This window comes from Theropithecus gelada, chromosome 11 (genome assembly GCF_003255815.1).
Source record: "Theropithecus gelada isolate Dixy chromosome 11, Tgel_1.0, whole genome shotgun sequence".
NCBI lineage: Eukaryota > Metazoa > Chordata > Mammalia > Primates > Cercopithecidae > Theropithecus > Theropithecus gelada.
This window is the reverse complement of record NC_037679.1, coordinates 94,881,689-94,909,482: the sequence shown is the minus strand read 5'-3', so window position 1 is coordinate 94,909,482 and position 27,794 is coordinate 94,881,689. Positions and strand designations below refer to the sequence as shown.

General features: G+C 38.6%; 1 protein-coding gene across 7 annotated transcripts; it reads left to right on the top strand.

The window, feature by feature from the left end:
- The first annotated feature begins 12,434 nt into the window (after nt 1–12,434).
- On the top strand, nt 12,435–27,462 carry KLRF1 (killer cell lectin like receptor F1). 7 transcript variants are annotated; one of them, XM_025403021.1, is made up of 6 exons: nt 12,435–12,577; nt 17,584–17,682; nt 18,858–19,007; nt 23,931–24,070; nt 24,457–24,569; nt 26,884–27,462. In XM_025403021.1, exons 1-6 carry the CDS (start codon nt 12,493–12,495, stop codon nt 26,990–26,992), a joined length of 696 nt encoding a protein of 231 aa, XP_025258806.1. In that variant the 5' UTR covers nt 12,435–12,492; the 3' UTR covers nt 26,993–27,462. The 7 variants fall into 7 exon arrangements, with proteins under 7 accessions (XP_025258806.1, XP_025258807.1, XP_025258813.1 ...); XM_025403022.1 differs by lacking the exon at nt 18,858–19,007; XM_025403026.1 differs by lacking the exons at nt 23,931–24,070; nt 24,457–24,569 and having other exon boundaries at nt 12,476–12,577; nt 26,884–27,456.
- Nucleotides 27,463–27,794: the final 332 nt, after the last annotated feature.

Here is a 27,794-nt window from a genome sequence, read left to right as displayed (position 1 = left end):
AATCAGTCTGACTTCCTAATAAGCAGGGGCAGGGCAGTTTTGAGACAGAATATTGTTGCTGCTTTCTCTTTTAATGCAGTTTGACCCTACTTGTCGAATCAATGAGTTACCTATTCATTTAATTTTGTAATGTTGTTTAAGCATTTCAAATGCTTGTACACTTGGAGGCTATGAGAGCATTCACCATCAAGGGGTAAAACTTCCATGGCGGATGGGCTGATCACAGAACGGGTGGTCAGCCACTGGGTTGCCCACTGGGCTTGGGGGAATGTCCTGGCAGCAAAGTGCACTGTGGAAACCTGCTGCCAGTGTCATGGCATTCCCTCTTTTATGTCTTAACTGACATATACATCTAACCAAAAGTTCCTTCCTGAAAACGTTGTAGGATTTTATTTTATTTTATTTTATTTTTTTTTGGAGACGGAGTCTCGCTCTGCCACCCAGGCTGGAGTGCAGTGGCCGGATCTCAGCTCACTGCAAGCTCCGCCTCCCGGTTTCACGCCATTCTCCTGCCTCAGCCTTCCGAGTAGCTGGGACTACAGGCGCCCGCCACCGCGCCCGGCTAGTTTTTTTTTGTATTTTTTAGTAGAGACGGGGTTTCACTGTGTTAGCCAGGATGGTCTCGATCTCCTGACCTTAATTCTTTTAGAGACAGGGACTCTCTGTAGCCAGGCTGGAGTGCAGTGGCGTGATCAGGGCTCACTGCAACTTCTAACTCCTGCGTGCAGGTGATCCTCCCACCTCAGCCTCCCCAGTAGCTGGGATTGCAGCCAGCCCAGGCCCCCATGCCCAGCCGGGATTTTTAAAAATAGAATAACAAATTTGCAACGTGGCAATTTCGACTCTTTTTACACATTTCATGGTACCGGGGAAGAAAACATTGTTTCCGAGAGAGGTTCCAGGATGGCTGACTAGAGGCCCTCAGTACTTCCCTCCACAAAGAATAACCAAAACAGCTGGTAGAAAATCACACTTGGAATATAGCATCTAAAAGAACACACTGGAATTAAGCAGAGAAGCGATAGGAAGGCTCTGAGGCAGGAAAGAGACAGAAGGGAGGCAAGTAGCCCAGCGGAAATCGCCTGGGAGCCCAGAGACCTTCTATTGCAGAGAAAGTGTGCCCACATTCCCATGGCAGGCTCCTGCAGTCCTAGTCATGGGAGAGCCCTGGGGGCCCCGAGATGAGGATGGAGAGCTGCCTGGAGCCTGCACAACAGCACTGTTGCAGGACGGAGCGCAGGCTAGGTCCCACACACCTCCTGGACCAGGCCATTTGGAGCCCAGCCCCCACAAGACTTCATCCTGCCTTGGGTCTCAACAGCTTCCGCATCTCCACATCCCTGGAACCCCGCAGACATCCTTCACTTCCCCCATAACACCCCACACACCTGGAGGGCTGTAGTGGCACAAGGCTGATTGGTGCCGCCGTGTGGCTGGGTCCCTGGCGCTCTAGCCCCCAAGGTGTTCTACACCCCGGGGAATCGGCACTGCAGTGCACTGGGGAGGCTGCCTTCAGTCAAAGGGAGTCAAAACACAAGCTCCCCAGAGCCTGACAGCCGCTTTAGTGAGGTCGCTGCCACTGACAGCTACCCCGACTCCCAATAGCAAAGCTGCTGTGCGCTGACAGGCTTTCTCCACCCACTGCCATCTCCACAGCCTGGGCTGCCACCACCCAAGCACACCCCTGGGGGGGGGGCCTGGGGATTGCCCACTCTGCCAACCACAGCCTGAGCCCTGCGCACAACATAGGGGATTGGGTTGTCTGAGGATAGGACCACACCACCAAGCGCAGCCTCTCCCAGTGCCTGAGCACACTGCCCAGGGACCTGGGGATCCATGACCCTGTCCCACCTGTAGCTCCGCGTATGCTCCTGCACCATCAGGAGGCCTAAAGACCCAGCCTGGCTGCCAGCAAGCCCCCCGGAGGCCTGGGAATCGCCCCGCCTCACCTACCATAGCCTGTGTGCACCATCAGGAGGCCTGGGGTTGGACCCGCAAAGCCTGGCACCGCCCACAAGTGCCCAAGTGCATCATTCAGTGGCCTGGGGACCGCCTTTCACCACCGCTGACATCTGCACTCCTTCGGGGGCCAGAAGGCTGCCCGCCCAGCCCACCCTTTGCTGCCACCACAAAAGGTTATTTTAATGGAGATAAAGAGTAGAATGATAGTTACTAGCAGCTGTGAAGTGTGTGTGTGTGTGTGTGTGTGTGTGTGTGTGTGTGTGGGAGGGGGGAGGTATACAAACATACAGTTAGAAGGAATAAGTTCTAGTGTTCAACAGGACAGTAGAGTGACTATAGTGAACGATGTATTTTATATTTCAAAATAGTTATAAGAGAAGATTTGAAATGTTCCCAACACAAAGGAATAATAAATGCTTGAGGTGATAGATATCCTAAACGCCCTGACTTGATAATTACACATCCAATGCATGTATCAAAACATCCTATGTACCTTAGAGATACATGAAAATATTATGTACCAATAAGAAAAAAAAAAGAAATAAAACGAAACAAGAATACTTTTCTTATAAATCATGACGATAACAAGAACTATAGAAATTGCACTTTCAAATTAACTTGACAAGGCAAATCCTACCTATATTCTAATATACTAGTTTCTAGCTTAAATGTAAAAAGCCTGTTATTTCAATGAACTCAAAATTTTTTTGTGGAAGTAACAGAAATATCTCAACATACTATGGTTTGATTTATCATTTCTACTCTAACTTCTGAGAGAAGATTCGACAAGACGACTCTTGGATGATTCTATCTGAGCCACAGATGGACTTCCATGATCTTTTTGTGTGGCTGAGGTCTGTTTCTGTCAGCAGATACCACTTGAGTAGCGGGAGACAAGATATAGCTTGCTAGGCACTCCATCTTCCTTTTCTTTGACTCTGTCCAGCTAATTGTACACAGTGTTTGGCTCAATCGATGACCTAGATTATCATTATATTGGATCCAAGTTATGGGTGTGTTTACTGGGTTGGCCTAGCATTGCATTTACCAAGATTATGAGGAAAGTGATGCTAAAATATGCTCCTGTAAATCTCCTGGCTTCCAGGCATAGTCCTTACCACAGTGTATAAGAGCAACAGAATTTCTGCCTGTACAGCGGGGGCTCCTCCTCCTCCTCCTCCTCCTTCTTCTTCTTCTTCTTCCAAGATGGAGTTTCACTCTTGTTGCCCAGGCTGCAGTGCAATGGCATGATCTCGGCTCACTGAAACCTCCATCTCCCGGTTCAGGTGATTCTCCTGCCTCAGCCTCCTGAATAGCTGGGATTACAGGCATGTGCCACTACGCCCAGCTAGTTTTGTATTTTTAGTAGAGATGGGGTTTCTCCATGTTGGTCAGGCTGGTCTCGAACTCCTGATCTCAGATGGTCTGCCCGCCTTGGCCTCCCAAAGTGCTGAGATTAAAGTGTGAGCCACCGAGCCCCACCACAGCAATCTTCTTCTCTGCTAGCTGCTTCAATGAGTGAGGAACCCAACATGCAACAAGGAAGTCTCATCTTCCTGTTCATCAGGATAATGATCATATTCCTTATTAGAATAACCTTGCCTTAGGCATTAGAACCTCTAAACCCAGCACAAACAAGATCTTGGGAAAAGGAGACAATTTTCAAGTGAATTATTAGGTGTACTAGTACAAGGTTACTCCAAATCTGAATCCTAACTCTATGCTTTGGTTCACAAACCTGTACATTCTTGCTATGGCAGAGACAGCAACATATATTGGTAAGTCTAATACCCCCTCTTATAAAACTGAATCCCACACTTGCAAGCTGTTTTATTCCAACTGGTATCATTAGTGTGCTTTCAGGAAGTCATTTCAATACCCTGGTTAGCCAGTTACTTATGGGCAAGTAACTTCTTTTTTTTGTTTGCTTTTTGAGATGCTGGGAAGTTAGACATCTCTACATCCCTAGGAAAGGGGCTGAATCCAAGGGGTTGAGCAGGGATTGTCTGCAGGCCCTGCTTCTATGGTGCCTCACAAGATAAGACCCACTGGCTTGGAACTCTAGCCAGCCACTGGTAACGGGGTTATACCTCCCCTCAGATGAATCTGTCAGAAGGAGGGGCTGGACACCATTTTTGCTGTTTTGCAGCCTTAGCCATTGTTGCCAAAATCCAAGGTGACTAAGGACTGGAGAATCCCCCAAAGCAGCACAGCTGCTCTGCAGAGAGGCTGCCAGACTATTCTTATTCATGTGGGTCTTGGATCCCATTTCTCTTCACTCAGAAGACTCTCCTGACTGAGGTCCACAACCATCTCCACAAGTGTTTTTGAGCTGGCAACAGGTCCATACCCCTCTGGGATGGAGTTTCCAGAGGCGAGGATAGGCCACCATCCTTGCTGTCTTATAGTCTTAGCCATTGTTGCCTTCAGGGAGTCTGAGGCGACTAGGGACTGGAGTGGTCCCCTGGCAGAGCACAGCAGGTCTACAGAAAAGTGGCCAGATTGTCTCTCCATGTGAATCCCAGACCCTGTTTCTCTTTACTGGTTGGAATCTCACAACTGAGATCTACAACCACCAGATGTTTTCCAGTTGACAACAGGTCTGTGCCTCCCTAGGATGGAGCTCCCAGAGGGAAATGCAGGCTGACATTTGTGCTATTTCACAGCCTTCACTGTTGTCACCTTTGGGCACTGGAGAATCTGAGGTTACGAGGGGCCTGGTGGGATCCTCAACACAGCACAGCTGCTTTACAAGAAAGTGGCCAGAGTGCTTTTTTATAGCAGTCACTGATCCTGTTTCTCCTCACTGGGTATGACCACCCAACTGGGATCACCAGCCATCCTCACCAGTATGTTTGGGCCAGCAACAGGTCGGAACCTCCCTGTGATGGAGCTCCCAGAGCGAGAGGCAGGCTGCCATCTTTGCTGTTTCACAGCCTTCACTGTTGATACCTTCAGGTACTAGAAAATCCAACGTAACTAGGGACTGGAGCGGACTCCCAGCATACTGCAACAGCCCTACAAGAATGGTGACTAGATTGTTACCTTGATCCTATATCTTCTCACTGGGCGGGTCTTCTCAGCCTGGGCCTCCGGCCACCCCTGCTGTGGCTATTGAGTCAGTAGCAGCTCTGCAACTTCCTGGACAGAGTTCCCCGTGAGAGGGGCAGGTTGCCGTCTTTGCTGCCTTGCATCCCTCGCTCTGTTTCCAGGCTCTGGAGAGTCTGCAGGGACCAGGGGCTGATCCGACACTCGGCACAGAGCCCCCACCTCATGGATAAGTGGCTGGACTATTCTTCACACACATCCTGGACCTCACTTCTCCTCCCTGGGCACAGCCGCTGGACCTGGTACTACAGCACAACCACCCTGCCCCCACCTTACCACTTCAATCAAAGGCAGCCCAGAATTTCTCCGAGGAGGAAATCACAGAGTCAACCCACAACCCCTCCACCACTGCAGTTGCAGTGGTGCTGCCTAACAGTTGTTAGGCTAGAAGAGAACAAAGGGCCCAGTAACCACACCGGCCCCTCCAGCATGCCACAGTCACCATACAGAGAAGAGTCCAGCCCCTTTTCCCTGGGAATTTCCGCTCCCCAACTCTTCACCAGGCAGGGCCCCCAGCTCATGACCCTAGAATGGTTGCCCCGTACATGGCTGACCATACCCACTGGTAGTGGCCCAGAGTTCCCCCGGGGAGAGGCTCCCAGAGGCATCCAACAGCTCCTCTGCCACAGGGATAGAAACAGTTCTATCCCTGCTGCCCTCAATCTGGGGAAGAAACAAAGATCCTGAGGGCTACACCCAAGCTTACAGCATGCCACAGACACCATAGGGAGAGGAGACCATTCTCTCCTCCTGGTGACTCTTAATCCTCTGCTCCCCAGGAAGTGGAGTCCCAAGTTCATGCCAGCAATGCAGCCACCCCACCCACCTGGCTGAACACTCCCAGTAATAGCAGCTCTGCACTCCTTAGACATGAGACCCCCAGGGGAAACCAAAAGTCCATCTGCCACTGCCTCTGCAGTGGAACTACTCCTGCTACCCTCAGACTAACGAAGGAGCAAAGACCCTAAGTACCTTATCCATACCCCTAACAAGCAACAGTCGACCCAAGGAGAGGAGCAAAGTTCATCTCCCACAGGTTCTGCACACTCTGCCTACACATCACCAAGCAGGGAAACCCCCTGGCTTGGGCCCACAGCACAGATACCCCCATCCTGGGCAAACTGCACTGAGCAATTGCTGATCTACATCTCTCTGGGGTAGAGTCCCTAGGAAGTAAGTAAAAGCCCGTCAGCCACAACCACTCCTCAGGTCCCCTCTGCTGCTACCTCCAAGTTGGAGAGGAAATGTAAACACTGAGATCACCCCAGAGCTGTGGGGGAAAGCCCAGGAATGACAAGCCATGATCTACAGCCAACACTCAAGTGGGAGAGGAGCCCAAACTTTCAGAGCATTGAGAGGCAGCATGGCTGCAACTGTGAAGAAATATGGGGGAGCCGCACAACTGATCAAGAACCAACCAACTCAACACTCTGCCTAAGCACAACCTACTGGATCACATCTCAAAGCTTTAATGCCAAACTACTTCACTAACATACCCCCCACTCCACCATGAGACCAAAGACAAGTCAGCTGCAAGTAGAGACCCTGCGCAAAGCCTCAACCCTGTGAATACATCCAGAAAAGAAGTCTACTGACTGTATGCAATCTACATCATGGGTAAAGAAACACTCACATGCAGAGAAGAGAAAGAAGCAACACAAGAACTCCAGTTACTCAAATGGCCAGAGTTTCTTATGTCCTCCAAATGACTGCACTAGTTATCCAACAAGAGTTTTTAACCAGCAGAGCTGGCTGAAATGACAGAAATAGAATTCAGAATATGAATAGAAATGAAGATCATCAGGGTTCAGGAAAATGGTAAAACCCAATCCAAGAAAACTAAGAATCACACTAAAACAATACAAAAGCTGACAGACAGATAACCACTATAGAAAAGAACCTAACTGATCTGCTAGAGCTGGAATACATACTACAAGAATTTCACACTACAAATGCAAATACTAACAGCAGAATCGACCAAGCTGAAGAAAGAACCTTGGAACTTGAAGATTAGCCCTTTAAAATAAGACAGTCAGACATAAACAAAGAAAAAAGAATGAAAAAGGAACAAACAACATCTTCGAGAAATATAGGATTATGCAAAGAGGCCAAATCTACAAATTATCGACATCCCTGAAAGGGATGGGGAGATACAAGCTGGCATAGTAACCAACTAACAACACAATAACAGGATCAAATCCACACATATCAATACTAACCTTGAATGTAAACAGACTAGATGCTTCATTTAAAAGGTGCATTGTGGCAAGCTGGATAAAAAAAGCAAAGCCCAATGGTATGCTATCTGCAGTAGAACCATCTCACACACAATGATACACAGGTTTAAAATAAAGGGATAGAGGAAAATCTACCAAGCAAATGAAAATCAGTGAAAAAACAGGGTTTGCAATCCTAATTTCAGACAAAACAGACTTTAAACAAACAAAGATGAAAAAAGACAAAGAAGGACATTACATAATAAATTCAATTCAACGAGAAGACTTAACTGTCCTAAATATATATGCACTTAGCACAGGAGCAGCCAAATTCGTAAAGCAAGTTCTTAGAGATCTACAAAGAGCCTTAAATGTTTACACAATAATAGTGGGAGACTTCAACACTCCAGACAGATCATTGAGGGAGCAAATTAACAAAGATATTCAGAATCTGAACTTAACATTGGACCAAATGGATTTGATAGACCTTTACAGAACTCTGAACCCAGAAAACTAGTATATACATTCTTCTCATTGCCACATGGCACATAATCTAAAATTGACCACACAATCTAATGTAAAACAATTCTCAGCAAATGAAAAAAAAAAAAATCATGCCAAACACACTCTTGGACCACAATGCAATAAAAATATACATTAAGACAAAACAAATCACTCAAAACCATGCAATTACATGGGAATTAAACAACATGTTCCTGAATGACTTTGGGGGTAAATAATGAAATTAAGGCAGACGTCAAGATGTTCTTTGAAACTCATGAGAACAAAGATACGACATACCAGAATCTCTGAGACACAGCTAAGGCAGTATTAAGAGAAAAACTTACAGCACTAAACATCTACACAAAAAAAGTTAGAAAGATCTCAAATTTAACAATCTAACATCACAACTAGAAGAACTGGAGAAGCAAGAGCCAACCAACCTCAAAGGTAGCAGAAGACAAAATATAACTAAAATCAGAGCTGAACGGAAAGAGATTGAGATACAAAAGAAACATCAAAAAGATCAACAAATCTAGGGGTTGGTTTTTTGAAAAAATAAAAAAAATAGGTCTCTCGCTGGACTAATAATGAAGACAAGAGAGAAGACTCAAACACAATTAGAAATGACAATGGGGATGGTACCACTGACCCCCACGAAATATAAATAACCATCAGAGATTACTACAAACACCTCTATGTACACCAAACTAGAAAACTTCGAAGATATAGATAAATTCCTGGACACATACAGCCTCCCAACACTGAACCAGGAGGAAACTGATTTCCTTAACAGACCAATAATGAGCTCTGGAATTGAATTAGTAATAAATAGCCTACCAACCAAAAAAAACCTCAGATGGATTCACAGCCAAATTCTACCAGATGTACAGAGCTGGTACCAGTCCCACAGAAACCATTCCAAAAATCTGAGTTGAAAGGACTCCTCCCTAACTCATTCTATGAGGCCAACATCATCCTGATACCAAAACTGGCAGAAGCACAACAAAAAAAGAAAACTCGAGGCCGGCATCCTTGAAAAACATAGATGCAAAAATTCTCAACAAAATACTGACAAACTGAATTCAGCACCACTCAAAGAGCTAATTCACCAGGATCAAGTGGATGTTATCCCTGGGATGCAAGGTTGGTTCAACATACACAAATCAATAAATATGACTCATTTCATAAACAGAACTAAACACAAAATCACACGATTATCTCAATAGAAACAATACAGGCTTTAAATAAAATCAATATCCCTTCATGTTAAAAATCACTCAATAAACCATGTATTGCAGAAACCCCTGAAAATAATAAGAGCCAGCTATAATAAACCCACAGCCAACATTATACCGAACAGGCAAAAGCTGGAAGCATTCCCCTTGAAAAACAGCACAAGACAAGAATGCCCACTCTCAACATTTCTATTCAACATAGTATTGGAAATCCTTGCCAGAGCAATCAGGTAAGAAAGAAATGAAGGGCATCCAAATAGGAAGAGAGGAAGTAAAACTATTCCTGTTCTCAGACAACATGATTTTATATCTAGAAAACCCCACACTCTTGGCCCAAAAGCTCCTTCAACTGATAAACAACATCAGTGAAGTTTCAGGATACAAAATCAACATACAAAAATCACCAGCATTCCAATACACCTATAAACAACACCCAAGCTGAGAGCCAAGTCAGGAATGCAATTCCATTTATGATAGCCACAAAAACGATAAAATACATAGGAATACAGTCAACCAGGGAGGTGAAAGATCTCTACAAAGATAATCGCAAAACATTGCTTAAAGAAATCAGAGATGACACAAACAAATGAAAAACATTCCATGCTCATGGATCAGAATAATAGATAACATTAAAATGGTCATATTGGCCGGGCGCGGTGGCTCAAGCCTGTAATCCCAGCACTTTGGGAGGCCGAGACGGGCGGATCACGAGGTCAGCAGATCGAGACCATCCCAACATGGGCTAACATGGTGAAACCCCGTCTCCACTAAAAAATACAAAAAACTAGCCGGGCGAGGTGGCGGGCGCCTGTAGTCCCAGCTACTCGGGAGGCTGAGGCAGGAGAATGGCGTGAACCCGGGAGGCGGAGCTTGCAGTGAGCTGAGATCCGGCCACTGCACTCCAGCCTGGGCGACAGAGCGAGACTCCGTCTCAAAAAAAAAAATGGTCATATTGCCCAAAGAAATTTACAGATTTAATACTATTCCTATCATACTACCAATGACATTCTTCACATAACTAGAAGAAAACTATTTTAAAATTCATCTGGAACCAAAAAATTAGCCCAAATAGCCAAGGCAATCCTAAGTAAAAAGAGCAACACTGGAAGCATCATATTACCCAACTTCAAATTATACTACAATACTTCGATATCCAAAATAACAAGGTACTGTTAAAAAAAAAAAAAAGCAGACACATAGACAATTGGAACAGAATGGTCCAATGCAGACACATAGACCACTGGACAGAAAGCCCAGAAGCAGTGCTGCACAACTACACCCATCTGATCTTCAACAAAGCTGACAAAAACAAGCCATGGGAAAAGGACTCCCTATTTAATAAATGGTGCTGAGATAACTGGCTAGCCACATGCTGAAGATTGAAAGTGGACCCCTTCCTTATACCATATACAAAACTCAATTCAAGATGGATAAAATACTTAACATTTAAAACCCCAAAATATAAAAAACCCTGGAAGATAACCTAGGAATTACCATCCTGGACATAGGAATGGGCAAATATTTCATGACAAAGATGCCAAAAGCAATTGCAAACAAAGTAAAACAAAACAAAACAAACAAACAAAAACCTAATTAAACATAAGAGCTTTTGCACAGTAAGAGAAACTATCAACAGAGTAAACAGATAATCTACAGAATGGGAGAACACTTTTGCAGACCATGCATTTGACAAAGGTCTAATATTCAGCATCTGTAGGAAACTTAAGCCAATTAACAAGCAAAAAACAACCCCATTAAAAAGTGGGCAACGGACATGAATAGACACTTTTCTTGTTTCATTTATCAATCTTAATTTACTTCTTATCCATTTGGAGTGGCAAATAATGGCCAAAGAAATTGTAATTATAAATTAAAGAACACAATTTAGCAAGGAAAAGTAAATGAAAATAACACAAAAATGTATTATTCTTTTACTTTTGTCATTAAGCAACAAACATATTTCTGATAATTTGTCAAATATTTTCTCTTTGAATTAATAGTTTATCTTATTTAAAAGGGTATATTATGTTTTTTAAAATTTTATTTTAAATTCAGGAGTACACATGCAGGTTTGTTACATAGGTAAACTTGTGTAATGCGGGTTTGTTGTAAAGATTATTTCTTAACTCAGGTATTAACTGTAGTACCCATTAGTTATTTTTCCTGATCCTTTCCCTCTTCCCACCCTCCATCCTCTGATAGGCACTAATCATTAGCGAAATGCAAATTAAAACTACAATAAGATATCATCTCATCCCAGTCAGAATGGCTATTACTAAAAAGTCAAAAAATAACAGATGCTGACGAGGTAGTGGAGAAAAGCGATCACTTATACACTGTTGACACAAGCGTAAATTAGTTCGACCATTGTGAAAGATAGTATGGTGATTCCTTAAAGACCTAAGACGAGAAATACCATTCGATCCAGCAATTCCATTACCGGGTATGTACCCAAAGGAATATAAATCTTTCTATCATGAAGACACATGCATGCATCTGTTCACGGCAGCACTGTTCACAATAGCAAAGACATGGAATCAACCTAAATGTCCATCAGTGGTAGACTGGATAAAGAAAATGGGATACACATACACCATGGAATACTATGCAGCTATAAAAAAGAATGAGATTATGTCCATTGCAGGAACATAGATGAAGCTAGAGGCTATTATCCTTAACAAACTAATGGGGGAACAGAAAACCAAATACCACATGTTCTCATTTATAATTGGGATCTAAATGATGAGAACACAGGTACACGTACAGGAGAACGACAGACACTGGGGCCTACTTGAGGGTGGAGGGTGGAAGGAAGAGCAGGATCAGAAAAACATAACTATTTAGTACAAGTCTGAATACCTGGGTGGTGAAATAATCTATACAGCAAACCCCTGTGACATGATTTTACTTACATAACAAACCTGCACATGTAGCCCTGAACCTAAACGTTAAAAAAAATCAAACTGTATTGTTAAATTATTAGGATGATTTATAAACAATGTTGTTTTAGGATAAACAATTTAATTGTTCGACAATTGCAAATTATTAAATTAAATATCAATATGTTAGGGAATGTAATTCAAATGATGTAAATATTTAGGCTCTAACAAAAGGCAGCCGTATATTATTTACCTCACCTCAAAAAGGGGTATCATTTCCATTCCCTTGACTTTAAGGTAAATTAAGATAAATTTGTAAAGCACTCAAAAGAATATTCAATTCAATATGTGGTGGACAGTTGAGAAATTATGTGTTATCTAGGTCATGGAAAAGCAACTTGTAAAAAGAAAACATTTCCTCTGAGGTTTTCACAAATAAATGAAACTGTGAACCCTCGTATGTACTGTGAAAGGACGATTTGAGGAGCATCTCTGATTAGCAGCAGGTTGATTATTCTTTCCTCATTTCATGTTATACTTAGTAAAACAAACCATACTTGTATATACACACGTTCACTTACACTGAAGATGCAAGATGAAGAAAGGTACATGACATTGAATGTACAGTCAAAGAAAAGGACTTCTACCCAAACAGCTCAACTTACATTTAAAGGTATAGAATTTAATTTTGTTTTTCAATTGGTGTGAATTAACATAGTAGTTTTCCACATTCTCTTCTATTGTGTTATTGGACTGTTTCATTATTTGGGTGCTTTTCTTTCTCTGTCTCTGTATCTTTCTTCCCTTCCCTCTCTTTCAATATTAATAATGATTTAAAAATAACAACCAGTCTTACTATTTAAGAAACACCAGTTGCAGGCACTATACAGAGTGTTTTATCTATGTTCCTTCATTTAATCTTACAAATTTCCCGTGAGATACTCTCTCTCTCTCCCTCTCTCTCTCTCCCATTTACCAATGTGGAGCTAATGCTTACTTGTAATATCTTGTCTGATGTAATTTCTTAAGGACATTCTCTGAGGAAATATGCACACTTAATTAAAGTTAATAATTTCAAATCAGTGAATATTTGGTGCCATTCACCTCCTTAACATTCATAGAATATGGTGTTTTAATGCTTTTTTTTTTTTTTTTTTGAGACGGAGTTTCACTATTGTTCAGGCTGGAGTGCAATGGCACGATCTCGGCTCACTGCAATCTCTGCCTCCCGGGTTCAAGCGATTCTCCTGCCTCAGCCTTCTGAGTAGCTGAGATTACAGGTGCCCACCACCACGCCTGGCTAATTTTTTTAATTTTTAGTAGAGACAGGGTTTTACCATGTTGGCCAGGCTGGTCTTGAACTCCTGAGCTCAGGTGATCCACCCGCCTTAGTCTTCCAAAGTGTTGGGATTACAGGTGTGAGTCAACGCGCCCGGCCTTTGATACTAATTTTTAATTCAACTTCTCTAAAACTTTAAAATATGCTCTTCACCAGGTTGCCTCAAAATAAAGTTTATGCACCTGCAATCAACAATTTAATTTACTACTTCAAGCATACCCTCCATACATAGTGCAATTCCATCATGCCACCTGAATGTGATATGGCAAAAGAGATGAGCAGAAATTAAAGACACAAATAACCACAGTTATAGGGACTGTCTGTTCTGTTCTATTGCTTTCTAAATATTTCTCCTTTAATAACTTCACCCATAAAAATGTTACTTATCTCTTGACTCCTTCTGCAATTATCATCCATCACAGATTCATCTTAGAGTTACACACCTGCTATGTGTAAAAAATTTATGGCTTCTTTCATGTCAATTTTTACAGATTCCCATATTTTCAAGTCTTTACTTCCTATGCTCAGTTTTTATTTCCTTTTTGGAAACTAGAGATATTAAAACTGAAAGACTACAAAATATAGTGACTTCTCTGCAGACATTTTTCCACACTCTGTTCATAAATGTCTTTCTGAGGCAAAAATGTGCAGATTTTCAGCTCCCAGATATTTAAGCAACACATGCTAATATTTATGTCTTGCACCTTTAGCTAATATTTATTAAAGCTTGAGGTAAGACATATCTTACGTGAGTTAGATTGACAATTTGAGCCTTGGGGTTATGATGTTCATTCATATAACTTAATTTTGTGATGTCATATTTGTAAATCTTTTCTCATATATTGAAACATCTTTGTTGCCAGGGATAGTAAGAAATTACATGGCTGCTCTATCCCACTATGCATATATAGTAGTTTCAGAATCACTATAGAAATAATATTATAATAAGATAGTTAGTTAAAACAGATTAAAATGTTTTGCAGGTTTAAAAATCCTTAAGATATATTCCATTGAGCATGCACCATTAAATGTTTTAAAATCACTTTAAATAATTCCTCTCTCCATAGTGAAGACACTAGCAATACCTAGTTGGATTCATTTTCTTCATTTTTTATGGATTTTTTTCATTTTTGTTTAATTTATTTTATAGTAATGTAAAACATTTACATATTTTCAGTCAAACTTATATAATAAAGGGCCAAGTGTGGCAGCTCATACCATTAATCCCAGCACTTTGGAAGGCCGAGGCAGGATGATCACTTGAAACCAGGAGTTCAAGACCTGCCTGGGCAACAAATGAAGACTCCCATCTCTACAAACAATAGAGATAAAAACATTAGTCAGTCATGGTGGCACATGCCTGTAGTCCTAGCTACACACGGTGCTCAGGTGGGAGGCTCTCTGAGCCCAGGAGCTCAAGGTTACAATGAACTATAATGGTGCCAAGCTGCACTCCAACCTGAGCAACAGAGTGAGACCCTGTTTCAAATAAATAAATACAAAGTTAAAAAATTAAAAAAATTACTTTCAGAGAAATCCACCTTGCATAAATCCAGCACCCTTCATAAAATTGTACCATTTTGTATTTCTATATTTTCAGTGTTTACTTAGCTATTCTCACTCTTTTGTTCTTCCAAATAACTTTATAACAAATTATTCAGGCTCACTCACCACAAACAACAAAAAATAAAACGACCCGATGTAGCTTTTACATCTAAATTACTTCCTAGTTTGTCATTCAACTTAGGGAGAATTTATATTTATGACACACAGTTTTCTTTTCCAAGAACATGAGCAAATTAGTATTATTCAGTTTTCAGTTAGTTTAGTTTTGTTTGTATTGGGTTGGGGCACTTGTCGAGTTTCTGTCTAGTTCTCTTTTTGTTTGTTTGTTTTTTTTGGTTAACTGTCCATGAGTAATGAATTTCTTTCATCTATGTTTTCATAGTGGTTACTGGATTATACAGGGCACTGATTTTAGTATGTTATTTTTATAAATGCAGCTACTATTTTTTGTTCCTGGAATTATGGTATTTTTTTCAATTGATTGTACTCATATTACCTTCAAATAATTTTACCTTCTTTTTCTAATATTTCTACCTGTAATTAGAATATTTTTTCTTCATTGCATTATATGTTACCTCTTCATATTAAAAAGTAGTGGAGATTTGAGATATCTTTCTTTTTCTGGACTTAAGCAGAAAAGCTTCTTTCAGTTTTCTCAATTCAATAAGATGTTAGCTTCATTAGATATAAAAGTATTATGTTGAACACGTATCCATTAATTTCTGTTTTTTAACATAAATTGTTTTTTATCAATTTCATTTTTTACATATATTGAGATGATGATAGATTTTTCCCTAACTTTATTAATATAATATTAACATGGATTTTCTACTATTGAATAATCTTTACATTCCTAGAATAAACCAAACATGGTTATAATATATTTTGGTTGCTGATAATGTATTTAACATTTTTGTATAGACATTCATAAGACTGATTTTGGTTTTTTATTTTATTATTTCTGGTTTTGAGTGGTAAAAAGGCTTGTGTTTTGACCATTATAAGTTAAATTAAACCACTTCCTTACAGGAGAAAATACAGGATAATGAAAGTGTTACTTTCTCCATTATTCAGCATCTCTTAAAAAATTTTTTTACTTTTATTTTTATTTTATTATTATTATTTTTTGAGACAGAGTCTCGCTGTGTCACCCAGGTTGGAGTGCAGTGGCACAGTCTTGGCTCACTGCAACCTGTAGTGCTTGGGAGAAATAATTGAGTCTGGATTGAATTTCAACTGCCTTCCACAACTTTTTTTTTTCCTAATGTTTTCTGATAATTATTTTTTAAGTTTTAAAATAAATATATGACATTTTTAATACACCGTGCTTGATTTCTTGGAATTTATTGCTTATCAATATTAACATATCAAAAATTCATAAACAATCCGAGAAATGTGTAGTATGCATTAAATGAATTCTGATAACATTATTTTAGTATCTTTGACAATGTTATAATAAGAGAAAACCTGCAAACCACTTATGTAAAATATAATTCTATAGGGTTCATCATGTGCTTTTCTGACAGGGCTTGACAGCTTCAAATGTAGTTTCTCTATTTTATCCAGGTTTAAAGTGTATTTAGAATATAAATTTCAGCATTAGTAATTTGATTTATTGACTGAACAATAAGAATTATTTCAGCTACAACAGAGGATTCTTATCAATTATTATGATAGATTTACATAAATTATCTTTGATAAGGACAAAGTGTTTCACAAAGTATAGCTCTTCAGTTATTCAGTATAACATAATTATTCATGCAATTTCATAAGTCAGTGCCCAGAAGACCTAAATCCTCTGGATGAGACTCTCTAATGTCTGTCCAATGATAGCAGTTTCTTGAACAATAACAATAATCATTGAACAAGGACTCTTTTTTTTTTTTTTTTTGAGACGGAGTCTCGCTCTGTCGCCCAGGCTGGAGTACAGTGGCCGGATCTCAGCTCACTACAAGCTCCGCCTCCCGGGTTCACGCCATTCTCCTGCCTCAGCCTCCCGAGTAGCTGGAACTACAGGCGCCCGTCACCTCGCCCGGCTAATTTTTTGTATTTTTTAGTAGAGACGGGGTTTCACCGTGTTAGCCAGGATGGTCTCGATCTCCTGACCTCGTGATCCGCCCGTCTCGGCCTCCCAAAGTGCTGGGATTACAGGCTTGAGCCACCGCGCCCGGCCAGGACTCTTATTTTTAAACTTGACTGTGTAAATATATGAAAAATAAAGCAGTTCTTAAAAGTTTACCATGTAATAAGAATATGAAATATTATTCATGACTTACGAAAGATTTTAGGGTTTTTTTGATTAGAATAGCAGGATACCTAAAGCCATATTTAGTTCTGATTTTATCCTTAGTAAATAAAAAAGGCTCAAAGGACTTGTAAATGTTATATTAATGATGAATTAGAAGGTGTTTATGTGGATATACATGTATTGTCTGTAAATGCATGTGCATGTGCGTGAGTGCATGTGTCTCTGTAATGGTTGGAAAATTATTCAATATATAGAGTAAAATTATTTCTACAAGTTAATGATGTTAAATATTAGCAATTTCTTAGGATTTGATATGACATGAATCATAGCTTCTGACCATCCAGAGTGTTATCGTTATTAAATAAATGTATATATTTTTCTATTTACTTAGTCTTCATGCTTTTGTTTGCCTAATATCCTTTGAAGCCCAACCTTATATATTATACAATCCTATTATTACAATTGCTATTGTATTACTCCCTGGAAACATACTTTTCTAAACTAATTCATGTGATTAATGTCTCAGATTATTCAGTGGTGTTGCACTGGTATAAAATCTTACTGGGAATATCTGGAACCCTGAATGGTATTCTGGCTTTGACTTTGATCTCCCTGATTCTATTGGGTAAGTTAGAAGATCTTAATTAAATAAAAGTATGAAAGATGTTTACTTGTTTCTTTTTTTTTTTTTTTTTTTTTTTTTTTTTGAGACGGAGTCCCGCTCTGTAGCCCAGGCTGGAGTGCAGTGGCCGGAACTCAGCTCACTACAAGCTCCGCCTCCTGGGTTTACGCCATTCTCCTGCCTCAGCCTCCCGAGTAGCTGGGACTACAGGCGCCCGCCACCTCGCCCGGCTAGTTTTTTGTATTTTTTAGTAGAGACGGGGTTTCACCGTGTTAGCCAGGATGGTCTCGATCTCCTGACCTAGTGATCCGCCCGTCTCGGCCTCCCAAAGTGCTGGGATTACAGGCTTGAGCCACCGCGCCTGGCCTACTTGTTTCTTATAAATCTTTTTATAATTATTCCTTCATTCTTCATGACATTAACCAAGATTGAATTAGAAGCTACTGCATGTAAAACTCTATTAGCACACTACACGGTGCTATATTTAATATGCAATCAAATCAGGTAAGTATCTTGTCCTCAAGTAGCATACAGTCTAATACGGAGAAAGGAGTGTATGTGTAGAGTGTGTGTGTGTGTGGATGTGTGGTATTTGAAACCATTTTTCTGTGTTTCTTAGATACTGGTAATAGATACAATTTTACTGTTTTGCTTAAACATTTTAATGCATTTTATCTAAGGTTGTATTTAGTTTGCTTTTCCTTTTGTCCAACAAATATTCACTGAGCAACTACAATACTCCAAATATTACAAAATCCCCAAAACTTTTAAGAAAAGAATAGTCAGGGTGAGGAATGTTATATTCTAGTGGGAGAAGCAGATATTAAGTAATTATGTCACAAAGTGCTGAGTACAGTATTGGAGGTTGCAGCAAAACATTAAGAAAGGATGAAAAGAGCCTATACACTTCCCAGAGCAGAAACTTGACTTTATTTACTATTGTATTACCAGTTCATAGGAATGCCTGGCATGAAATAAATTCTCACCAAATATGTGTTGTATACATGAATTGATTGCGTAAGATTTTGAATTCTTTCCATCCGTAGACATGAAAATTTTAAAAAGATCCTAGTGATCCCTTCGATTATTTCTTGTTCCAATCATCAGAATTATCCCAATGAATGTGTCTCTGAGACATTCCACAGAGAACATATTTACCTAACCTTAAAATATTCAAGTTTCTCAGGGAGTATTGCTAAAATGCCAAAAAGGAAGTCATTCAAATACCACCGAGCATGAAGATATTGGAGACCTAAAAATGAATAACGGCACAAGAAGAAATACAAGTAATAAGGACCTTTGTGTTTCGAGATCTGCAGACCAGACAGGTATGTCTCAAGGCTTTGGCTTATCCTTGTTTTAATCTTTTGGACTCTCTAAATGTTGAGCATTTTTGAACAGGTATGCAATAGATTAAACTAACATGTAAAGGTTTGGTATAAATCTACTTTTTATTCAAAACTTGATTTAGATTTTTTTTTCTTTTTCTTTTTTTTTTTTTTTGAGACAGTATCACTCTGTCACGCAGATATCTTTAAACTTGTTGCAGTGGGAGAAAAATTGTAAAACAACATAAGAAATAGGCTCTTCCCTCTAGGAATTTAAAATCAAGTTGATACATACAAATACGGAAAATTAGTTGTTATTAAAAAGCAGTATGTAAATAGCCATTCTTGCTTGTCACTTATTTATTCTTCTTTTTCTGAAATACGGACTGGATAAAAGTCAATATTTTAAAAGTTATTCGTTATGATTTTAAGCTTAGACTTTTAAGCTTAGAAATTCCAGTCATACAGAATTTTGATAACATTACCTTCTATTTTTAAATGTTTAAGTTGAACTTTTAAATACTTAACTGATAATTTTGACATTTATTTTATTGTATGAGATGATATATTATGACTTTCCAGATAAATGCATAATTATTATAAAAGGATTTTTTCTAATCTGCTAGTTCATATTGCCTCCTTTATCATATGTGAAAATTTTACATACTTTATGTTCTACTGATTGACACTCTCTTCATTTGGCTTATCTGTCTGTTTCACAGGTATACGTCCCAAACCAATAGAGATATTGTAGCTTTGTCTTGTATTTTATTGTCTCCCTATCTCTAATGTCTGTCATTGTGTTGGGTATCATTGCAATAACACCTTAGAAAAGTTAAGGCGGCTTTGGTAGGTAAACATGGAATCATATACATGTCATTAAACATTAATTAAAGTAGGGTATAAATACTGTATATTGAGCTATAATATATTTATTTCCTATTCCTTTTTTTAACAGAGGTACAATTCAAAAACTTGAACCTTTAAAAGTAAACAATTTCATGATGTTTAGAACCTTCAAACATTGTGCAACTACCGTGTTTATCTAGTTGAAAAACTTTTCCCAAAAATAAATCCCTTACATACCCAATAAGCAAATCACTCTCCATTCCCCCCGCATTTAGTCTCTGACAACTACAAATCTTCTTTCAGTCTATACGGATTTACCTATTCTGGATTTTCATGTAGTAGAATCACACAATATTTGGCCTTGGGCTTCTTTCACTTAGCATAATGTTTTTAAAGTTCATCCACATTTTATTCTTTTTTATGGGTGAATAATAGTTCATTGTGTGTATATATCTGTAAATATAGAAACATACATATTTATATGTATCTCTATATCTATAAATATTGATAGTCATATGTATATCTGTAAATATAGATATGCACAATGTTTGTGTGTGCAGAGCTTAAAGGTCAGTCCGATGTGAGATCTTAGGACCTTTTCAGGTGATTTCTGAGCATGCACCCAGCCCAAGGCTTGTGCCTGGCCTTCCAGATTTTCAGGATTATGTGGGAGCTTTTCAAAGTCCTTATTACTGAAACAGCTCATCCCCCAGCTTTTCCTCTCAAGCTTTTCAGTTAGTCCTGTTGTTTGTTCCAACTATTGTACGTTGCCTCATGTGACAAAAGCTAACACATTTAACTTAATTTTTACAAATATCCTTTGGTAGCCTCATGGCAGATATCTAAGTCTTCTTTACTGGCAGTGATATCTACTGCTAAAACAATTCAAGAGTCCATAGATGCTCTGGATTTCATGGAAACTCATGAAAGACAAACTCAGTTACTGTTGTCTGCTAATTCTACAAATAACACCTCACCTGACTTGAATCAAAATCACCACTGAGAGCAAGGCCATCTCTTTGCTAGGCCAAACACACAACTTACAGCCAGGCCCCTGGGCCAGGGCGAGCCCTGAGAAAAAGAGAGTTTATATTGGACCCCAAAAGACACGTGGGTCCCAGGTTGGATAATCTCTGGTAGAATGATGAAACAATTGCAATACTTACTAGGGTTGGAGGACAACAGTGCCAGGCTTCTCCCTAGCTTCTAGAGGCAATCTTTCCTTCTGCACCTCCTTCTGTATCCATGAGTAGCAGGATCTCGCTCCCACATAGGGATATGGTGGGCATGAAAGCAGGCCTCTTCTAATAGATATTCACTCTTTTATCAAATTAATTGAGGTTGAATCTCCAAAAAATAATCAACTTTGACTGGCTCTGACTGACTTTTAGACATGAATTCCCCAATTCCTCTTATTCCAGGAAGCACTCATAAATTAAAGTGATTTTTCTGGGAGGTGAATAGCTTTGAGGAAGGGTAAATTAAAGAGGCAATTCCCTGCTCAAATATTAAATTTGGTCCCATTTTGCTGAAAGATGCTTTCATCCTGGTTGTCCCTCAAGACGGTTCCTTTGATCATCCTTGAAATGGACCTTCTCAGTCAGCACGTGATCTCATGGAAAGCTTTTACACTATTGGCGGGCACCACATAGTGGAAAACAGTTAATCTTCCCCACCAGTGTGAGTGGTAAATACTCCAAGATACCAAGCAAGGCAAAGCACTGCAAGATTGTGGTCTGTTATAGCTGACTTTGTCAAAGGAATTCTATTCTTTACCATGTTGCCTTTTAACTTCCTGGTATGGCCTATGTGTAAAGCCACTACTAGAGAGTGAAGGCTAACTATAGACTACAGAGAGTTAAGAAAAATTATTCCTTTTATTAGAGCACCTTTATTGGATAATTGCTTTAATGAATGACCTTCAAAACATAGGTAAATGGTTTGGGAACAGACTTAGCTAACATGTTCTATTTAGTAAAAATTTTTCAGGAGAATCAATCACAATTTGCCTTCACATTTACTTGGTTGCTGTGGACTGAATTGTACCCTCCCCTTAATTCATATATTGAAACTCTAACCCCCGATGTGATGGGATTTGGAGATGCGGTCTTTAGGAAGTAATTAGATTTAGATGAGGTCATGTGGATATGTCTTACTTAGTTTGGGGTGCCACAGCAAATTACCATAAGCTAGGTTGCTTATAAACAACAGATATTTATTCCTCACAGTACTAAAGACTGGAAGTCTGAGATTACGGTGCCAGCATGGTTGGGTTCTGGTGAGGGCCCTCTTCTCTGTTGCAGACTGCCAGCTTCTCATTGAAATCTCTCATGGCAGAAAGCAGAATGACTCAAGTTATCTCAGGACTCTTACAAGTACTAATCCCATTCTGATCTTCATCTGTTCTTAGCTCCCAAATGCCCACCTCCTAATACCACCATATTGGGAGGTAGGATTTCAGCATATGAATTTTGGGGTATGCAAATATTCAGTTCATAAAGTTTTACCTCTGAATTCCCAAAATTCATGTCCTTCTAACGTGTCAAATGGAAAATGTACAACATTGTGGGTGTATTAAAAGCCACTGCATTTGCACTTTAAGATGGTCAAAATGGTGAATTTTATGTTACGTGAAGAAAAATAGTCATGGTAAGAAATAAATAAAAATAGAGAGATTGTAATGGGTCATAAGTTAAAATAGTTATATTGGTCTTTATTTATATTTTTATATATATCTCACTTTTTCTCAATATGATGTCAAAAATCTCAATATTTCCATTTAATTTAATTTTCCTTAATATTAACTTAGGAAAATCAAAGAACTACATAATATTGCAGTTATTAAGAGGTTGAAAATAAAGAAGTTGAAAATAAAGTGTTATCTTTCTTGGCATAATTTAATCATTTAATTATTAATTACTTAATATTAAGAGGGAGAAGGGGATACACATACAAAACTACAAGGAGAGTCATTTGAAAACTTTGTGTGGTTTTTATTTGCATTTCCTCTAATGATCAGTGATGTGAACCACGATGAGGTACTAACTCATATCAGTCAGAATGTCTATTATTAGAAAGTCAAAAAATAACATGCTGGCGAGGGTGTGGAGAAAAAGGAATGCTTATACACTGGCGGTGGAAGTATAAATTTGTTCAGACTGTGTGGCAATTCCTCAAAGATCTAAAGACAGAAATACCATTCAAATTCAACCTAGCAATCCCATTACTGGGTATATACCCAAAGGAATGTAAATCATTCTATTGTAAAGACACATGTATGTGTCTGCTCATTGCAGCACTATTCACTATAGAAAAATCAGTCTAAATGCACATCAATAGTAGACTGGATAAAGAAAATGTACATATACACCATGGAATACTATGCAGCCATAAAAAAGAATGATATCATGTTCTTTGCAGAGACATGGATGGGGTTGGAGGCTATTATCCTTAGCAAACTAATGCAGGAACAGAAAGCCAAACATCGCATGTTCTCACTTATAAGTGGGAGCAAAATGATGAGAACACATGGACACATGGAGGGAAAAAACACACACACTGGGGCCTACTTGAAGGTGAAGGATGGGAGGAGGGAGAGGATCAGAACGAATAACTAATGGGTACTGGGTGCTACCTGGATGTTGAAATAATCTGTACATCAAACCTCCATGACACAAATTTACCTATGTAACAAATCTGCACGTGTACCCCTGAACTTAAAAGTTAAAAAAAAAACTTTGTGTGGATAAATTCTAAGTAACACAAATTACATTTTATCTAATCTCTCAAATAGCTATTTTATTTTGTTCATGCTATTTTTGTCAATATAATAGATCTTGGCATCAAAATTCCCATTATGTCTAGGTTTTGCTTCATCTCATTAAATTAATTGTCTTAACTTCCAAGGACCATCATTTGTGTTTTGGCCATCTTTTATGTCTGGACAATTTGCTATGAGTGATTTTATTGTAGCTCAACTCTTATTTTTACAATATATAAGTGTTGTTCTTACTGCCAATTTTCAGAGATGCATATGTACTTTAATTTCATTTTGTTTTCTACATTTCTCTGTAGTACTATGCCAATCAGAATGGCTCAAATACCAAGGGAAGTGTTATTGGTTTTCTAATGAGATGAAAAGTTGGAGTGACAGTTATGTGTATTGTTTGGAAAGAAAATCTCATCTACTAATCATACAGGACGAACTTGAAATGGTAATTGGTCTAGTATCAGGTAAAATTGGTCTAGATCTATTATGGCATCTTTGCAGTTGAAAATGGCTTTCCTTAAATATCTTTCCGTCTTTGCATTAAATCATCATTTACTTTGATTATGGAGTTTTGGGCACTGTCTTAAATTTTGTATTCCAAGCAAGGGCCTCACTTCTCATGCTGGATCTGGCCCAAATTTGTATATTCAACTTGCAATTGCGTGTGTGTGTAACATATATATGATATAACGTGTGTATAAGTAAGATATGAATTGATTATCATAAGAATCCCCATGCAGAGTGCTCTTTTGCAATAAAATTTAAAATCTTCAGTGTGTCTGAATTGCTGAAATATTTTGTTTATTTAGTCCCTCATTGTCCATATTTTAGGCTTTTATACAGAAAAACCTAAGACAATCAAACTACGTATGGATGGGGCTTAACTTTACCTCCTTGAAAATGACATGGACTTGGGTGGATGGTTCTCCACTAGATCCAAAGATGTGAGTCAGTCTTAAAAGGCAATCTGATTTATTGTCTGTTGCAGAATATGTCTCCTCCAGGTTCACCAAATTCAACTCTGAAATAGTTACTGGTACTACAGAATTCAAAAGAATGAAAATTAATTTAGTATTTACAGGAGTAATGATGGATATTTTGATTTTATTTTTAAAGAAAAAGGATTTGAAAAAGGTAGTTTATGATTTTAAAATTTCTCACACTTTATATAGAAAAGTAGCTTGCATCAATGCGGTCTCCTGTTTTTAAAGTTCTCAATGCTTTCTTTAGCCATCTTCAGTAATAAAATAAAACCAATGTGCATTTTTTTGTGTTATGTGATTATCACAATGTTAAAATATAAACAATATATACAACATAGAACAAGATTATCCAAAAGTCTCTGAACAAATGCATGGAATTATTGATTTTAAAAGTTCTGTCAATATTTTTGTGTGCATTATTTTATAATAAAATATTTAATTAAAAATATAATCAGTAAAACAGGTAAATTCAAAATCCTATTCCTATGTTAGTAGGCTTGATAATGGTCCCCAGAGATGTCCACATTCTAATCCCAAAATGCTGTGAATATGTCATTTTATATGGCAAAAGAGCCTTTGCAGGTATGATTAAATGAGGAATCTCGAGATAGGAATGTCATGCTGGATTATCTGGGTGGTCCCAATTAAATCCCTTAGAAGAGGGAGGAAGCAGAATTAGAGTCATATTGGGAGATATGAAGTGGAATGCAGAGATTCACATGATGTGAAAGCACCCCTGTGGGCCAAGGCACGCAAGTGGCCTCGGATTCCTCCCTAGTACATCCAGAAGGTGACTCTGGAGACATTTTGATCTTAGTCCCGTAGGGCAATCTTGGGCTTCTGATACTCATAAGTGCAAGATAACAAATTAACCTTGTTTTAGGCCACTAAGTTTGTGGTAATTTGTCATGGTAGTGATAGAAAAATAGTACATTATAGTAACCAACTTAATGGTGCTATTATTTTCCCCTTATTTCTATTTCATCATTAAATATTAAATATTTTCTATCTGACTGCACTAAATCAATATAAAAAGTGAATAAAAACATTATTTGGATTGAAGGATAAAATTATGGATGTGTGTCATCTGAGAGCAGAGTTGTGTCACTGAACATGACATGAAGTTGCCAAACTTTGTTTTGTCCTCTTGCCACATCCATTCAACACTACCCTTTAGGGTTGAGTTTTAACTCTAGATCATGCTTGGAGATTTTTGTCCATAATATATTCAATACAAAATTTAAATCTAAACTTGGACAAAGTGTATTTTCTAATATGAAAATTCAATACTTACTTGCCCTTATCAATTTGGAAGCGTTGAAGATCACGTGCACCTTTTCCAAGATTCTTTCTTGAACTTTTTCCACAGGTCAAACAAATTTATCAGAATGTATCACTAACACTACATTGTTTTATATATAAATTTGTTTTTTTTTTTTTTTTTTTTTTTTTTTTTTTTTTTTTTTTTTTTTTTGAGACTGAGTCTGGCTCTGTCGCCCAGGCTGGAGTGCGGTGGCCGGATCTCCGCTCACTGCAAGCTCCGCCTCCCGGGTTCACGCCATTCTCCTGCCTCAGCCTCCCGAGTAGCTGGGACCACAGGCGCCCGCCACTTCGCCCGGCTAGTTTTTTGTATTTTTTAGTAGAGACGGGGTTTCACCGTGTCAGCCAGGATGGTCTCGATCTCCTGACCTCGTGATCCGCCCGTCTCGGCCTCCCAAAGTGCTGGGATTACAGGCTTGAGCCACCGCGCCCGGCCATAAATTTGTTAATATTTTTAATCTGTTACATTATAAGTAAATAGTGCAATAAGTATGGAATTTATTATTTAGGTCATACATAGGTCGCTTTGTGTATTGAGTTTTTTACAAACATCAGTTCATATAAATGCTAAACAATATCATGAAGTATTATTATCATCATCCTTATACAATTAGATATAAGAAGGAAAGAGAGGTTAAGTGAGCTGTCCAAATGGAGTTAATCTTATTTTTAATGTAACTGAACTACATGGGGCAAGAGAAGGAATACTAGAATGGGAATGTGGAGGGAAATTTATTCTCATCTCTGTTAGTTGCAGACTCTCTGGCAACTCTTGACCAACCACAGCTAACAAGGCTAAGTTACAGAGTTACTGTAATCATTAGTGAACTCAAGTATGTAAAAATAGTTTGAAATTTTGAATTACTTTTTTATTTAAAAGAGGATATTAGCAGAAGGCACAAATGGATGTCTTCAGCAACAGTGCTTAACAAAGTATTCATTCTCTCTTCCCCAGATTCTTCATAAAGGGACCAGCTAAAGAAAACAGCTGCGCTGCCATTAAGGAAAGCAAAATTTACTCTGAAACCTGCAGCAGTGTTTTCAAATGGATTTGTCAGTATTAGAGTTTGACAAAATTCACAGTGAAATAATCAGTGATCACTATATTTGGCCTATTAGTTTCTAATATTAATCTCCAGTTGTAGGATTTTAAAGTGCAATTAAATGCCAAAATCTCTCTTTACCCTCTGTCATTGACACTGGTCTAGCCTCAGAGTAACCCGTTAACAAACTAAAATGTATACTTCAAAATTTGTACTTGATAGTATAAACCAATGTGACTTCATGTGATCATATTCAGGATTTTTATTCATTGTTTATTTTATGCCAAATGTGATCAAATTATGCCTGCTTTTCTGTATCTTGCGTTTTAAATTCTTAATAATGTCCTAAGCAAAATTTCTTATTTCTAAGTGTTGAAATATAATGTGGATTTATACATTTTTTACCCTTTTATCAAAGAGAATTAACTTTGTTTCCAGGCTTTTGATACTCTGCACTCAGCTACAATAAACATCCTGAATGTTTTCTTAAATAGTAACACCTTTATTTCTATGATACAAGCCCTAAAAGTAGAATTTCTAGGTAAAAGTGTTAAATGTGTTCTTTTATATTTTGTACAATTTTTATATGTTGCACTTTTGTTTCCAAATTTGGAAGCTTTCAAACTTATAAGAAGATACTAGGTGCAGAAAAAGAACATACTGCTTTTCTTGAACCTCTTGAGAATTACTTGCCAAATTGATGCATTTTATTATAACATTTCATTTGTTATTGGATACTTTTTGTGTATTTCCTTCCGAAAAAGGGGCTTTTTCCTACATAACCACAATAAAATTATGAAAATCAGGAAATTTACACTGACAT

What these genes read in the sequence shown, in the direction of transcription:
- KLRF1 (XM_025403021.1), top strand. Translation starts at nt 12,493, where the DNA reads ATGCAAGATGAAGAAAGGTACATGACATTGAATGTACAGTCAAAGAAA. An exon ending in AGCTCAACTTACATTTAAAG is followed by an intron (nt 12,578 to 17,583) that starts GTATAGAATTTA and finishes TTAATGTCTCAG; the next exon opens with ATTATTCAGTGGTGTTGCAC. An exon ending in TACAGGACGAACTTGAAATG is followed by an intron (nt 24,071 to 24,456) that starts GTAATTGGTCTA and finishes TCCATATTTTAG; the next exon opens with GCTTTTATACAGAAAAACCT.